Source organism: Cervus elaphus, chromosome 33, assembly GCF_910594005.1.
Source record: "Cervus elaphus chromosome 33, mCerEla1.1, whole genome shotgun sequence".
In the NCBI taxonomy this organism is placed as follows: Eukaryota; Metazoa; Chordata; class Mammalia; order Artiodactyla; family Cervidae; genus Cervus; species Cervus elaphus.
In genome coordinates this window covers 73616366-73632808 of record NC_057847.1, presented here as the reverse complement: position 1 = coordinate 73632808, position 16443 = coordinate 73616366, and the positions used below count along the sequence as shown (strand labels likewise).

Here is a 16443-nt window from a genome sequence, read left to right as displayed (position 1 = left end):
GGATGGTGATGCGCAGGTGGAGAGTGATTCTGGCCTTCCCTCTCCGGGGCCCTCCAGCTCACCCGGCCTTGAGGCGAGGTAGGGAGTGGGGGCACCCAGGGGACATGCTGGGGACTGTGTCCTGCAGGCTCCAGAGTCCCCATCAAGGCCACCCACTGGCTTGAGGCGGCCATGAACCTCTCCCCATCCCCACCTCTGTGACCTAGTGGCAGTGGGTATCTGTGTAGGACGCAGTCTGCAGAACCTGGGCCCCACCATCTGGGGCCTGAGGGGCTTGAGGGCCAGCTGGGTCCTGGGCGCCTGGCTCCCTCAGTGATGTCAGCTGGACAGAGTGAGGGCCTGGCCCCGAGGGAGCCGCCAGCTGAGTTCTGCCTCCTCTCAGTAGGACCTGGACCTCAGGGGGTGGAAGTTGTGCCTTGGGACCTCGCCCTTTCTTGTCAGAACAGAGAATAGAGACTTCCCTGATGGTCCAGTGGCTAAGACTGCACTCTCAGTGTAGGGGGGCCGAGATTCTATCCCTGGTCAGGGAACTAAGAGTTAGAATGCTTCAACTAAAGATCTTGCATGCCACAAGTAGGACCCGATACAGCCAAATAAATAAATATTAAATTAAAAAAAAAAACCATTCATTTGGTGGAGATTTACAGGAACGTCCTTACATGACTTGATCTCAAAAACAAAGGATTTGACCCCAACAAGTTTGCAATAACTAACCATACCCCCTCCCTCATCTTTCCTAGAAAAGAGGTTTGCTGAAAGCTTTGGGGAGTCTCGGGGGTTTTTAAGGCAGGAGCCACCCGTCCCCTTGCTTGGGCCTGCAGTAAACCTTCCTCTGCTCCAGACCCTAACATTTTGGTGGTGTTTGGCCTCCCTGTACACCAGGCGCGTGGACCTGCGCTTTGGTAACAGGGCCACTGTAGATCTCCAGAGGGTCATCAGGGGAGCGTCCATCCATGGTGGTGTGGCAGGGTGTCAGTGACAGAAAACCCTTCCTGTTGGTGGTAAAAGTGTTCCGCTGGGGTGTTGGCACCTGAGGTTCCTTGAGAACTGGGGGTTCCGGTATACAGCTTGCCTTTCCAGGGGCTCCTCACAAGTTCATGGTGCTAATCTCAAAAATATTTGTCGAATTAGTCATCCAGTACCAAGTAAAACAGACATTCTGTGTGAACTAAGGAATGGTTAGATGAGAACATAAGTATGTTGTGTCCCTTTTGAGGTCACTTAAGGAGTTAGATATTTACAAATGGAAACACTGACAACTGTACTTGTATCAGCAGTCAGATTTCAAGTGAGAAATCTCTGGCTCTGTTAATACCCGTGAAGATTTAAGGACAGAGGAACTGACAGTGTGCTGTGCCCCAGGTGTCCCGTGATGGTGGCATCGCCTCCCCCGCCACGGAGGGCCGGGGCGGCAGCGAGGTGGTGGAAGGAGGCCGGACGGCTCTGGACAACAAGACCTCCCTCCTCAACACGCAGCCCCCTCGCGCCTTCCCGGGGCCGCGGGCGCGGGACTACAGCCCCTACCCCTACTCGGACACCATCAGCGCCTACGACAAGACCGCCCTGAAGGAGGCCGTGTTCGACGACGACATGGAGCAGCTGCGAGATGGTGAGTCTGGCCCGGCTCCGTGCCCCGGCGGGGCAGCTCCGGACGCACGGGGCCTGTGGGATGGCGCAGAGGCCTGCCTCGCTCTGCTCGTCTGAGGTCCCGTCCTGTGCCCGGGAGCAGGGGGCACGCGGAGGGCCTGTGGGGAAGGCTTTGTGAAGAGTCAGGCCTCCAGCTGGTGGTGATGGGTGCGGGCTAGGCAACGGGGAGACCGACCGTTTGGCTTCTGGGGGGCGTGTCCCCATCCTGGGCTGTGGCCAGGCGTCCCGGAGCCCCGCAAGGAGACCGCCTGCTGGTCTCTCACGGTACTGGTCCTGCGGTTGGGGAAGGGATCTAATGTGCCCTGGGTACCTGCAGGCTGTGTGCTGGCTGCTGAGATAGAGGGGTCCTTCCCATTGTGCCAAGTAGGAAACTGAGGTTCAGAAAGGTCGAGTTCCTTGCCCCAAGTAGAACATAACTAATACAGAACAGAACTGCTCTGGGTATTTTTCTGACTCTTGTGTTAAGACCAGTGTCCATTATTGAGTAATGAGTGAGTGTGTGTTGGTAGGATAGTCATTTTACTTGGAACCTAATTTTTCCTTTTTTCACCTCACTGTCATGTTCATACGTTTCAGTTAATTTTAATTAGTTTTTAAAATTTTTACATATGTATACTTTGTTTCCAAGCCTCTTATTTTATGCTGTTTTTCAATTTTGAATGAAGACTTCAGTTAGAACCTTAAATCAGAATTCTAAGCAGTTAGCATTCAGCAGAGGCCTACTGTGTGTCTAGAAGGGTGTGGCTTGCCAGGGACACAGAGTTGAGACGCGGCCCCTGGTCCCAGAGCTTAAGGCCTTTCCCCTTTCCCTTCAGGGGAAGCAGACTCAGGGTGGTGGCAGGTGTGGAGGAGAGGGCTGTGTCACCAGTGGAGGCTGAGTTGGCGGGGAGGGGCGCGGGGAAGGAAGAGCGGCGCTGTCCGTGCGCCGAGCAGTAACGGGAGCCCTGTCCGAAAGCACAGGCAGCTTCGGGGACGGGCGAGCGTGGCCGCCTGCTTGTGGACTGCTGCTTGCTGGTGGGAGCAGCCCAGTCTACCCAGCCGTCTGCTGGGCGGGAGGCCAGCAGTGGAGGCCTTATTTGGGTTTGCACTTTCTGGGAGTCCTGGGCTGGTTTCCCTTCTTTATTCATAGGATCGATACAGTGTTAACTCACCCAGTTGTCGGTCTTATTTAAGACAAGACTAGGCGAGGATGTCAGCTATAGTTTATCCACCAATTGTATGCTAAAAGGCTTAAAGGACAAGGTGGGCTAGCAGGGGAGACGCGAGAGGGTTCTTTAAGACGTCAGCTTCCCTAGTGTTTGTTCTTCAGTCTTAGAAGGTTAGAAGCTTAAGAGGAGTACAAATTTAGGTTTCTAATGGTTTGTCTTTGTGTTTCATCCATTCTATTTAAAGTGAGTATTTAAGAGTATTGAGGTCTCTTAAAAGAACCTGTAAAGAGAGAGGATATGTTTCTCTGCTGTACAGACCATGGTCAAGTCCCCATAGGCGTTGCACTGCGTGATGTCGGCAGACCTTGCGGTCTGTGAGTAGGTAGCCCATGGGTTGCCCGGACGCTGTGACCCACGTGTGTTTGCACTGTGGACGCTGGAGCAGGAGATGAACGTAGACGGCCCAGGTGTGGCGGTGGAGGAAACCGCACGCTCGGGGCCCGAGAGCAGTGAGGGTGTCCCTGAGGGGCCTGGCTGCGGCCGGGTGCTGGGAGTGGAGCTGGGAGGATGGCCCGGGAGGGGCTTTGGGGGTTCTTCTTGTTTGTCTGAAGTAGGGGGGTGAAAAAACCAGGCCGAGTGGAGGCGCTGCCCCTTTTCACATCTGTTTTCACCACTGAGCTGGTGAGGGTACCTGCCGAGGGTGTGGAGTGAGGCCAGTGCCAAGGGCAGGGGGTGGCGGGCCCGTGGGGACCTCCCGGAGGCTGGGGAACAGGACGGGGTCCTGTCAACAGGGCTGAGCGTCTGTCTTGTGTCCCCCAAGTGCCCATTGACCACTCGGACCTGGTGGCAGACCTCCTGAAGGAGCTGTCCAACCACAACGAGCGCGTGGAGGAGCGGAAGGGCGCGCTGCTGGAGCTGCTCAAGATCACGCGCGAGGACAGCCTGGGCGTCTGGGAGGAGCACTTCAAGACCATCCTGCTGCTGCTGCTCGAGACCCTCGGGGACAAGGACGTGAGCTGCCCGCCTTCCCGTCTGTCCCGGTGTCCTGGGGCCCTGGCTGCCCTCCTCTCTGTGCCGCCCTCCATCCCGGGCCCCGGCTGCCCTCCTCTCTCCACCCTGCTCTGCCGTCCCGGGCCCCGGCTGCCCCCCTCTCTCTGCCGCCCTCCGTCCCCAGGCCCCGGCTGCCCCCCTCTCTCTGCCGTCCCGGGCCCGGCTGCCCCCCTCTCTCTGCCGCCCTCCATCCCCGGGCCCCGGCTGCCCCCCTCTCTGTGCCGCCCTCCGTCCCCGGGCCCCGGCTGCCCCCCTCTCTCTGCCGCCCTCCGTCCCCGGGCCCCGGGTGCCCCCCTCTCTGTGCCGCCCTCCGTCCCCGGGCCCCGGCTTCCCCCCTCTCTGTGCCGCCCTCCGTCCCCAGGCCCCGGCTGCCCCCCTCTCTCTGCCGTCCCGGGCCCCGGCTGCCCCCCTCTCTCTGCCGCCCTCCGTCCCCGGGCCCCGGCTGCCCCCCTCTCTCTGCCGCCCTCCATCCCCGGGCCCCGGCTGCCCCCCTCTCTGTGCCGCCCTCCGTCCCCGGGCCCCGGCTGCCCCCCTCTCTGTGCCGCCCTCCATCCCCGGGCCCCGGCTGCCCCCCTCTCTCTGCCGTCCCGGGCCCGGCTGCCCCCCTCTCTCTGCCGCCCTCCATCCCCGGGCCCCGGCTGCCCCCCTCTCTGTGCCGCCCTCCGTCCCCGGGCCCCGGCTGCCCCCCTCTCTCTGCCGCCCTCCGTCCCCGGGCCCCGGGTGCCCCCCTCTCTGTGCCGCCCTCCGTCCCCGGGCCCCGGCTTCCCCCCTCTCTGTGCCGCCCTCCGTCCCCAGGCCCCGGCTGCCCCCCTCTCTCTGCCGTCCCGGGCCCCGGCTGCCCCCCTCTCTCTGCCGCCCTCCGTCCCCGGGCCCCGGCTGCCCCCCTCTCTCTGCCGCCCTCCATCCCCGGGCCCCGGCTGCCCCCCTCTCTGTGCCGCCCTCCGTCCCCGGGCCCCGGCTGCCCCCCTCTCTGTGCCGCCCTCCGTCCCCGGGCCCCGGCTGCCCCCCTCTCTCTGCCGCCCTCCCTCCCCGGGCCCCGACTGCCCCCCTCTCTCTGCCGCCCTCTATCCCGGGCCCCGGCTGCCCCCCTCTCTCTGCCGCCCTCCATCCCCGGGCCCCGGCTGCTCCCCTCTCTCTGCCGCCCTCCGTCCCCGGGCCCCGGCTGCCCCCCTCTCTCTGCCGCCCTCCATCCCCGGGCCCCGGCTGCCCCCCTCTCTGTGCCGCCCTCCATCCCCGGGCCCCGGCTGCCCCCCTCTCTCTGCCGCCCTCCGTCCCCGGGCCCCGGCTGCCCCCCTCTCTCTGCCGCCCTCCCTCCCCAGGCCCCGGCTGCCCTCCTCTCTGTGCCGCCCTCCATCCCCGGGCCCCGGCTGCCCCCCTCTCTCTGCCGCCCTCCATCCCCGGGCCCCGGCTGCCCTCCTCTCTGTGCCGCCCTCCATCCCCGGGCCCCGGCTGCCCCCCTCTCTCTGCCGCCCTCCATCCCCGGGCCCCGGCTGCCCTCCTCTCTGTGCCGCCCTCCATCCCCAGGCCCCGGCTGCCCCCCTCTCTGTGCCGCCCTCCATCCCCGGGCCCCGGCTTCCCCCCTCTCTCTGCCGCCCTCCCTCCCCGGGCCCCGGCTGCCCCCCTCTCTCTGCCGCCCTCCGTCCCCGGGCCCCGGCTTCCCCCCTCTCTGTGCCGCCCTCCGTCCCCAGGCCCCGGCTGCCCCCCTCTCTCTGCCGCCCTCCATCCCCAGGCCCCGGCTGCCCCCCTCTCTCTGCCGTCCCGGGCCCCGGCTGCCCCCCTCTCTCTGCCGTCCCGGGCCCCGGCTGCCCCCCTCTCTGTGCCGCCCTCCATCCCCAGGCCCCGGCTTCCCCCCTCTCTGTGCCGCCCTCCATCCCGGGCCCCGGCTTCCCCCCTCTCTCTGCCGCCCTCCCTCCCCAGGCCCCGGCTGCCCCCCTCTCTCTGCCGCCCTCCATCCCCGGGCCCCGGCTGCCCCCCTCTCTCTGCCGCCCTCCGTCCCCGGGCCCCGGCTGCCCCCTCTCTGTGCCGCCCTCCATCCCCGGGCCCCGGCTTCCCCCCTCTCTGTGCCGCCCTCCATCCCCAGGCCCCGGCTGCCCCCCTCTCTCTGCCGTCCCGGGCCCCGGCTGCCCCCCTCTCTCTGCCGTCCCGGGCCCCGGCTGCCCCCCTCTCTCTGCCGCCCTCCATCCCCGGGCCCCGGCTGCCCCCCTCTCTCTGCCGCCCTCCGTCCCCGGGCCCCGGCTGCCCCCCTCTCTGTGCCGCCCTCCATCCCCGGGCCCCGGCTGCCCCCCTCTCTGTGCCGCCCTCCATCCCGGGCCCCGGCTGCCCCCTCTCTCTGCCGCCCTCCCTCCCCAGGCCCCGGCTGCCCCCCTCTCTGTGCCGCCCTCCATCCCCAGGCCCCGGCTGCCCCCCTCTCTGTGCTATGCTTCCTGGTGACACCCAGACAGTTCTCAGGTTTTCTGAGCCTCGGTTGGTGAGGTGCTGTTCTGACTGGAGACAGGCCCCGTCCCGGCTTCAGTGCGGGGTTCTCTGTAATAGGCTCTGTGGTCGTTGAGGGAAACTTGTTCCTGCTTCAGGTCACTTTCACAAAATGTCTTAGGACTTTGTTAATGTAGAATGTGAAGTTTTTTTTTTTAATAATGGGCTTCTCTTCTTAGGAGTTTTCCTTATGTTTCCTGTGCAGTTGAGAAATGAGACCTTTGCTTTTGGAAGACCCACTAAGTGTGGCCTTCCCTGGGCCTCCCTCTTGGTTTGCCATTGCATGTGTTAGTGGTTCCAGCAACAGATTCCAAAAGCAGAGATTATAACTGTTTTCTGTCATCCTCCATTGTTATTCTTAAAGTAGAAAGCCTTCTCTACACTGTGACGTTTGAACATGACGAGCTGGGCTTTTGCACCCGGCCTGGTTCGTCCTCTGCACGTGGCACCCCTTAGCTGACCCTTCCCGGGGTGAGCGCCCTGATCAGAGGCCGCTCCCCCCCTCGCCGTGTGGCTGCTGTTGGGTGGCAGCGGGAAGGCGTGTTGAGACTTCCCTGAATTCACCTCTAGAAGTAAGAATCCATCTCTGTGCTCTGGGCTCCGGTAGGCCAGCAGAAACACAAGTGCAAATAAGCGTGGTGAGCGACTCAAGGACAGGACCGGGCAGGTTTCGAGGCAGTTGGCCACGGCCGAGGGTCGAGGTCATGCCAGGGTCACACTGATGGTGACTTTAAGGGAAGACGGGTGAGCAGAGGCTGGTGAACGTCACGGTGACCCCACTGGCTCTCTGCTGCTTAGACTGAGTGGTTTGGCGTAGGGCGAATAAAGGTGGAAGGACAGTGATGAAAGATCTGTCTTCGTTTTTCTTAAAACAAAGTACATATTGGCTCCTGGAGTCCTTGTACTGGTTGGGCTCTGTCAGGACAGCAGCGATGTCACGGAAAGTGCAGAGGATGGTGTGTGAGCGTGTGGGCTGTGCAGGTGAGTGACAGAGAATCAGGATGTACCGTTTGGCTCTATTTGGTGTAAACTCCATCCTCTTTTGTTGAGATTAGGCGTCTGTTTGGAATGGCTTTCCTCCAGACGCATGACTCGCGCTGTAAGCAGCTCTGCACAGGCTCCCCTCCCCCGTGACCTGCTCACCTCGAAGGTCAGGAGTATCAGCAGATCTCCGCCATCCTGGTAGGAAAGCCACTGTCTGCCAGGGCGGGTTGATGAGATGTGTAGGTCCTCTTCATCTGTTCTTTTGTGTTTTACAGATGTGTACCTACCCCTCAGAAAACCCGAAGTCCCCCGGGAGGTCGATATAAACTTAATCACCCTCATGCGGGCCTAGCTTGGCTCATTCGGGAAGCCGTCTGGGGCCCCTCACAGGCGCCAGGTCCCAGGGTGTGCCCGTGGGCACAGCGCCTGCTCTCGTGGAGCTGGCTGTCTGGGGAGCCGGTGTCCACTCAGCCTGGCATTCGTATCCCGGTGCCTGCAGGTACCGAGAAGGCCCAGGCCTGGGACCTGGTGTCGGGCCCTGCTGACCGTGCGCGCAGGGAGGCGCCGGAGCCGTTCGCTCATGTTTTCTTTCCTCTCACCCCAGCATTCCATCCGAGCACTGGCTCTCAGAGTGTTGCGGGAAATCCTGAGAAACCAGCCAGCGAGGTTTAAAAACTACGCGGAGCTGACGATCATGAAGACCCTGGAGGCCCACAAAGACTCCCACAAGGAGGTGAGCCGGGTCCGGGAGCACACGCACCCCCACGTCCGTCCTGGTGTCTGAGCAGCGGCGCAGAGCCCGTGCCCCCCCAGGGGCCCACGGCCGGGCTCCCACTGCTGTCCAGCAGGCCGGCCCTCCCCCTGCAGTCAGGACCAGGGGTGGACGCTCGGCCAGCCTCTCGCCCTCGGAGCCCTGCTGCCCTCGGTGGCTGTCGTCACACGTTGTCCGCAGGGGCGTTAGGTGAGACGGGCACGTGCGGCGGTCCCCCTCCCCGGCAGCATGCTCCTCTCTGCGGGCTCTGGGGCCTGGTGGCAGCGCCGCCTGCTCCACCAGCTCCTGGTCGTGAGAAACTCACTCTGCTGGGGTTCCCGCTCCTCAGGCCTGTCCCAGAACACGCGTTTCTGGGCTTGGACTTGTGTGTAGGTGGTGGACAGTCCATGCATTGTCCAGTCACTTGTTGAACTGTCCCGGTACCTGTTACTCCCAGTCCTTGGAGTATCGAGAGGCTGCCAGAGAGCAGGGAGGTGAGTGGAGCTGTCCTAAATGAAAATGATTTCAGCGCCACCCTTCCAGTGAAGTTCACTGTGGACAGCAACCGTTTATTTAAAGGTTTGGGAAACTTGGTGTGACACAATGGGTTTGACTCCTAAGTGAGACATAACCACGTGGTCAGTTCAGTCTTGGCTCCTGTGTGACTCTTGTGAGCTCAGTCCTGGATTAAAGGAATTGTGATTAGAACGGTTCTTACATTCACAGCAAGAATCAGAGCCTAAATTGGGGCACTTTTTCTGTTCAGCAGTTACGTGACTGCTGCTGAACAGAGACGGTCTGGGCTCCTCGGATTCCTGCATGGCTGCACTCTCAGCGAGGCTGAGGCTGCGGCTCTGTCCAGGCGCGTCTCCACCCCGCAGTCCTAGCAAAGCACAGGGGTATACGCGACAGGTGTGTGCGCAAACCACTGCGTACACTTCTGAAGTCTGGCTCAGTGGCCTGATGGTGATCATCCTCACTCACATTTGAACAAAACACTTTGCACTTACAATAACTCTTTTGAAACAGTGTAAAGACCAGATTAGCTGATGGCAGTCAACATAATTGTCAAGAACCAGAGAAGCTGACAGTGGTCAACAAAATTGTTCCCAGGTGAGGAAGAGGGTCCAGGAGTTCCCATCCTTTGTCAGATGATGCACGCGTGGCAGCTTTTGGCAGAACCAAGATGCAAGCTAGGTCTTGTGTCTTTTAAGGGGCAAACAGGCCCATGCTGACTTTTGTTGTAAACCATAATGGCCTCTCCTTAATGAGAATACATGATCAAAAAAAAAAATAAAATGGGTGATCTCTTACATGCATATGATATCAGTTGTTTTCAGAGGGGAGGACATGACTGAGAATGTGGCATTAAGGTGAAGCCCTGTGTGACAGCTGCTGGCCGTCCCCTTGGGAGATGTCTGTCTTCACAGTGGCTGTCCTGAGGTTAACCTTCAGAACCTGGACAGTGGACCCTGACAGGCATATATTGCTGGTTACGTGAGGGGTTCTGGTTTTTTCCCCTGCAAGACAAAAGGTGGAGGAGAGAAGGTTCTCAGCTGTGAAGTCCTGTAGGTTGCCTGAGGGGCACAAGCAGAAAGTACCTGCTGCCTGAAGCAAATTCAGCAGCACTTGGTTGTGTGGAATTCTTGTGACCCAGGGTCTCCACGCAGCTGCCGCTGATTTCCTGATAAGGCAGGTGGAGGAAACACTGTGTCCTGAGAGGAGTGCCGTTGCTGGCAGGCCTCCCTGCTTTGCATACCTGCAGACTCACCTTGACTTGCTGCCCGTGTCCTTTCCCTTATGAAACTCCACGCTGTCACTTTGCCAGAAACTCCCAACTTGGGCACCTGTGTGTTTCTGTTGGCATATGAAATTAACATCACACACAGTATTTCTCTAGTTATTATATTTTCTCACCAGTACATTCAAACGTTTATTCAGACATCATTCTCATATTTATTGGAAAGGATCCAAGGTGTTTCTAGACCCAGTTACGAGTCAGACAGAGCCCAAGTCTCTTCCTGTCCAATTGGCGCTTCCAAAGTGTGCTCATCCTGGGCCGTAGCTCCTGGAGCCTCCTCCATAAGAGGCTAGCTTTGTGTTCACAGGAGATGGAGGAGATGGACTGGCGGGTTGACGAGGAGCTGCTGTGGCAGGGCCCTGGCATGATGCATACTAGATCTAGTGTGGGGCTGTAGCAATGAAGGACTTCTTGAAATACGGTTTCTAATAGGTTGAAACATGTCATAAAGCCTTTAGGGAAGATGCTTAAAGCAGGGCTGCTAAATTGTCTTGTTTTTTTCCCGATAAGCTGAGGGTGGTGTTCTGAGGGTCTTTAGCAGGAGAAGCTATGTGTGCAAAACACTATCACACTGAAACATACCAGGCGCTAAATCTGTCTCATCCTGATTCATTCTAAGCTAACATAGACATTTTACAATAAGCACGATAGAGGATTTGGGGACCAATTTAGAGTTTTTGTTTAAAACGTTGGTGTTTGTTAGGTTAAGTATGTTTTCATATTCCCTATCTGAATACATAGATTTCTTAAACTATCTAACTCTGTGTTTTTATCTTTTTAGTACATTTGCTGTTGCATTTCAATAGCTCGTTAATGAAGTTACTGTGGTTTGCAGTGGTGTTCGCTTTTTAGCAAACACCTTAACGGGCGAAGGCCTTGATAGCGACCTTTTAAGATCCTATGCCTACTTTCTGTTTTTCAAAAAAACTCCATTAACTTCAGTGCTTCTTATCTTAGAACTTGTAATCCGTCTCTTAGGGCTGGTACTGAATCTGTCCATCAATGATTAAGAGAGGATTTAGATCTGATATGAGCATTGATACTATGAATGCGGTTCTGGGGTCAGTGGGAGCACGAATATAGAGATGGAAAGCTGAGTTTTCCATGCAGCATCCGGCCTCCAGCTGTGCTGTCTGCCTGATCCCCACTGTGTAGTGTGGCTGCCGAACACGCTGCAGAATCAGATACGGGACGTGAAGGCTCATGTCTTAACACTGTCAGACGCGGTACAAACTTTGCTTCCTAAGGCTGTCTTCAGACGTCTGTATCGTCTCAGAGGCAGACAGCTGGTGTACTAGTTGTTAATCACTTTATACACATTTAATGTAAGAATAGCTGTTGCCCGCCAGGCTCCGTGGCTTACATGCGGTAGCCAGAGTGTTGGGGTCCTCCGTCAGTGTTCTGTTTGAACTTTAGAGAAGCATCAACTCTATTTCTTTGAAGATATTCTATTGGGCCATAACACTGGCCAACACAGTATACATTGACCATTAGGTTTTGCTTTCACTGACCTCGGCCACATAGTGAATATTCAATTACATTTGCCTGTTAAAAGAGAAAAATATCAGCTTCATTCTGTGTCACTCTGTGGGGTCACCAGAACTTGTTTGCCCCACAGAAGTCTTGGTGCTTAAGGCATCAGAATCCAGCCTCAGGTGGTTTGGCTTGTTTGGGGAAGTTTGATTCTTAAATAAATATAAAACAACCACTGTTATGTCTCCCTGGGGTTTTATTTTGAATTCATTTCTAGTTAATTTAATGTTTTAAGATTGCAGAGAATTAAAAAAGCTAAACCAGACTATATTTTTAAAATGGAACTTTTCAGGACCTCTTGGCAAATAGAATGGCCTGTGCAAAGCAGTGGTGTGTCAGAGAGAAAGCGCTTTAGTGATGAGCTGATATTCTGCTTCAAATCCCAGTCAAAATCATTCTAGCCAAGGCTTCACCAAATCCTTGGCTCTGGAATGGCCCTTAGAAGCTTCTTGGGGTAGCGGCCACGTGTCATTGGGTTCTGGCAAACAGTGCATTGTGTGAGTGTGGAGAGATTACTTCACCTCTCTGGACCTTGGTTTTCCTAATCTGTTAGCCCAGGGAGTGGGCCGCACGGTTATCTGCGTGTCATCTGGCCTCAAGATAATTGAGGCTGCTATTGAATAACAAGCCTAAACCTTCCTAGATTCCAAATCTCCGGTTTTCTTTGGGCCCAATCTTGGCATGTGGCCAGGAGCCCTGTTTCCTTTGTAACTTTTAGCCTTGTAACAAAAAGACAAAACCAGAAACCTGTGTAGTCGTTTAGAGGGTCAAAGTTGCTGCGCCAGTTTGACAGTCACGGCACAAACTCTGGTAAATGTTTTGTGATTGGAGGCGCAGGGGAGGGGGTTGGGGAGTGTCTGAGACGTCAGGGAATGTACGGTTTAGTTGAGGTTAGAGCAGAAGACTCCACGGGGGCCCAGAGGGACGCGCTCTGGGAGTCTGGGGCGCTCTGGGAGGGCGCCGACGACGCGAGTCAGGCAGCGGGCCTAGTGCAGGCCGCGGGCCGGGGGGACGTGTCTGGGCCGGGTCTGCTGCACCATCCTGGCCCCAGGCGTGGCCGCGACGTGCCAGGCACAGCGTCCAGCCCTGAGAGACGGTAGCCGCAGCCCCACAGCTACTCAGGGCAAGGAGACACGGCTCCTCCTCTCTGGTGATCTACCTCCTAGGAGCCAGATGTGACGCCTGCCCTTTACTTCCATAGCCTCAGAAAGGGTGTCTTACCGAGAGACAGAGCTTGTCTGGAGAAAGCAGTCACGTGGTTTGGTGTAGGGCAAATGAAGGCTGAGGGATGGTGATGGAAGACCTGTTTAACATCAGAGCTTCGGGGTCTGGAGACCAGTCCTCCTCCTGCGGTGACCAGTTGGTTAGCTGAGTAGCTGGGGATGGGTCTCAGCCTCCTGAGCGTCGGAAGTGCCGGCACTTGAGGTGAACTGGGGCTGCGGGACGCCTGCCCCTCATAGGGCTGACGTTCATGTCAAGGGAGTGAGGAGGCTAACGCTGTTGAAAACTGCAGACACAGTCCTTTTAATCCTCTTCCACTGAAGTAGGTAGACCGGTTCTGAATAGAATTGTGGTTGGGGTTTTCCTGTTTTATGTAAACCAGAAATCACTGCATTTCTTGAAATACATGTCAGAAGGCTATTGAAATGTGGGTGAATTAACTGTGGGCTGTGTGTATTGGGCTCCCATGTTGGTTGACTCGGTGTCCACAGTGGAGTGGCCATCACACTCCTGCACTTGAGGCCAGGAAATACCAGGAGTTGACGGGTTTTGGGAGATGCAGAGGAGCCTTCTGTGTGCTGCCCATCTTCCGCCTCCTTGACTCCTCTAGGGACCAGCCAGCCCAGCGCTCCTGGCATCCTCCAGGGCGGCAGACATGGCCACCTCCTGGGCGTCCAGCCCCTCTGACTCCACAGCGTTGTTCCCCGTTGGCTGTGATCCCACCCCTTGAGGTGGGACAGAGTGAGTCTCCGCCTCAGAGCCTTACCACGCTTGAGACGGTGTTGCGCTCAATCTGCCCCTGGAGGGCAGTGATGGCTGTGGGGTTAGAGGCTGTTTGATGTAGACTCTGCCTTTTGAAATCGGGCACGTGCATTTTCAAGAGAAAGTACCGTCTAGGTAGGGTAGGGAGATAAAGTGTCGCCATCCAAACTGATGTCGGCATACTAGATTCAGGCCCCCCCCTTCATTTTACTTATGAGGGAAGCAGGCGCAGACAGTACAAGAAGCATCCCTCAGCTTCACCTCATTGGCAACAGAGCTAGGTCCCCGAGCTTGGGCCCTGAAGCTTTTTCCTACCCGCCCTCCCTCTGGGGCCAGGCCTGACAGACGGGGACTTGCATGCTGGGTTCAGGTCCCTGGTGGTGACCATCTCACCAGAGAGACGGCCTCCCCACCGTGGTGGGCCCACAGCCCCATCATCCTGCCTGTTTTGTGAGGTCTTCCCGGCTTTCCCCAGAAGGTGGCGCCAGCGTCTCCCTTAGCTTTTAAATGCCTGGGGCTGAGCTAGGTGTACCTTGGGGAAGGAAATGGCAGCGCACTCCAGTATTCTTGCCTGGAGAAGCCCTGGCAGGCTCCTCTGTCCACGGGGGTCGCAAGAGTCGGATAGGGCTTAGTGACCAAACTACTGCTGCTAACTGGGTGTACCTGCTTGTTGTCATCTCTGAACACTTGCTTGCTTGTGCGTGGGAGTCAGCCAGCTACACTGCCGTGCCTGTGACAGGGCGCAGTCCGTCTTTGTGAACCTAAAGCATGCGCTTCAAATTGTGACAGTTCTGTGCTCTCAAAGAAACCTTATCTTTAAGCAAACATTCATCAATATTCTGAGTAATGATCTCATTTTTCAAAAAGTTAGATAAGGAAATTATGCTTTTCCGAGCTAGACACTGTTAATTCACTGACTTGGAAAAAGAAGAATTCCTGTGTTTCTACCAGACTGCAGAAAAATCAGCAGAATTGGAACCGTTTTGGTCACTTGGGGTTGGTAATGACCCAGAAGTCGGCCTGACCCCACACTCTCTCATTGTCTTCACCGTCTCTGAGAACTCCTGTTTGCCCCTCTGGCCCCCGTGTCTACCAAAGAGCACTCTCCTCCTCCTCTCTGTCGCCTGTGTTTACTTTGCTCTCTGCTTGCTTACATTTATAATCTTTGCTTCTTATGTTACATAGAACACAGGGGTGAAACTTAAAGTTCACCCTGCGTCAGGCAGCCGGCCAGCAGCGGGAGCCTGGCATGCAGAGGGAAGTCAAGAGCAGCAATCCCCTGTGCCAAAAACAGCGTCTGCCTTGGGAAACTCGCTGCAGCCTCCGTGAAGGGGGGCCTCAGATGGACCTCCTTGAAGTGCAGCTTCTGGCATTTTCTCTTTAGGCATTTTCAGAAAACCTAGGTTTGATTAAATGCCTCCTGCAAGCAACTTCAAGAATTCCTGAGTTTTATCAGAGGAAGTTCTCCTTGGGCTCAGGTTTCAGCTCCACATACCCAAGCTGGTCTGTTCCCCAGCAGCTCCCTGCAAGTTAACGCCCGTGACCTGGATGAGAGTGAAGCCCGGAGAGGCTGGTGGGGAGGAGGAAACCGTAGCGAGAGAGCCTCACCGGAAACCTGGCCATTTATCTCCCTGTCCGGTCGGTGCCCTTTGCATCCCTGAGGGGCGCCGGGAGGTTTCCGCTTTACTCCTGTCGAGACTCAAGTGCGGCCGCCAGGACTTCTTCCCGGTCCCTCCCCCGGTCCTGTGTCCTCCTGCCCACCCGGCTCTCTCCCCCTCTTGGTCGTCTCTTACGTTGCTCTACATCAGTGTCTTCCAGTTTGGGATACGATCAATGAAATCGCCCAGTATTTTCTGACCCTTGCATTTTTTTCTCCCCCCATGTTTAGAAACTAAGACCTCAGATTTCACCAGTTAGTATTACTCAGTTTTCTGACCAGCGTCTTGTGACACCTATACACTGATTTCTTACAGTTGAAGGGCATTGGTGTCCCACCGCAGGGCCAAATTAGAGAAGGGATGGACCCCTCTTCCACCATCTGCCTAGCTGTGTGTCACAGGCCAAACACTTGGCTTTCCCACGTATGCCGTGGACGGACCAGAGTCCTCAGGACACACATGAGCTGAGGAGGAAGAAGAGCACTTCATCTAGTGATTGCTGCGTGATGGGGCCCTTCTAATGACACACCGTTGTTCTCCAAACAAACCGATCACTGGCGAAAACTAACCTGAACTCAGGTCTCTTTTCCAAAGGACAGATCTGTCGCCCTTCCATTGTATCACCCAGAATGGACCTTCTGGGCCTTGTACAGTTGATTTCCCCAGAGCCCAACTTGGTCCTCTGGAGATGTCTTGACTTCCTCCTCCTTTTCTGGGCCAGCTCCTCCGTTGGAACATGTAAATGCAGATCAGCAAGGCACGCCCTGGAGCTGACTGCCAGTCATGAACATTTACACACACACACACACATGCATGCATGCTGTGGGAAAATGAGTTGGACCAGCATTTATTGAGCTCTTCGTGCATGGTGGCACTGTTGGGTGTGGGGGACAGAAGGTGGCTGAGACGGGAACTGACCTCCAAGGAGCCCTTAGTCTCGTGGGGAGACCGTGTCATCAAAGCATGTAAGTGCAGTGGTCACGGTGCACCGGGGGCTTCCTGGGGGTTCTGGTGAGGTGAGTGCATCCTGCCGGCCAAGTGACGCGCATAGGTGAGCAGCAGTGAGAAAAAGTGAAGGGGGCAGCCTGGGCACTAACGTGGCTGGCAGGGCTCCGGCTTGCCCCACTTCCTCCATCTGCTCCTGGCCAACTGGAAGGTAGCAGACCCCACCCTGGGGACCCCGCCTGCTGCCCCCTGGACCTTTGCATCCTCGTGCAGCCCCTCCGCGCGGACCACCCACCTTGCCCAGCACCAGCCTCTGAGGCCTGTGCTCAGCTCAGCCGCTGCCACCCAGGAATGTGTGAACACATGAATGCACACAGGTTGGGGAAGGACAGTAGGAGGAAATTAATCATGGCCGTAAAGTTTCTAAGGATCTTATGAGCTGGAGCGCAGAATGTGACTCTTAGAGTGAGG

General features: G+C 57.1%; 1 protein-coding gene across 12 annotated transcripts in view; it reads left to right on the top strand.

Moving 5' to 3' along the window:
• The window catches only part of CLASP1 (cytoplasmic linker associated protein 1), a 266051-nt gene that overhangs the window by 234055 nt on the left and 15553 nt on the right, over window positions 1-16443 (top strand). For all 12 annotated transcript variants that reach the window (XM_043894511.1, XM_043894523.1, XM_043894522.1 and 9 more), the window contains 3 exons: window positions 1363-1609; window positions 3616-3806; window positions 7906-8034. In XM_043894511.1, the coding sequence (XP_043750446.1) occupies window positions 1363-1609; window positions 3616-3806; window positions 7906-8034 (567 nt within the window). The remainder of the gene's footprint in view (window positions 1-1362; window positions 1610-3615; window positions 3807-7905; window positions 8035-16443) is intronic.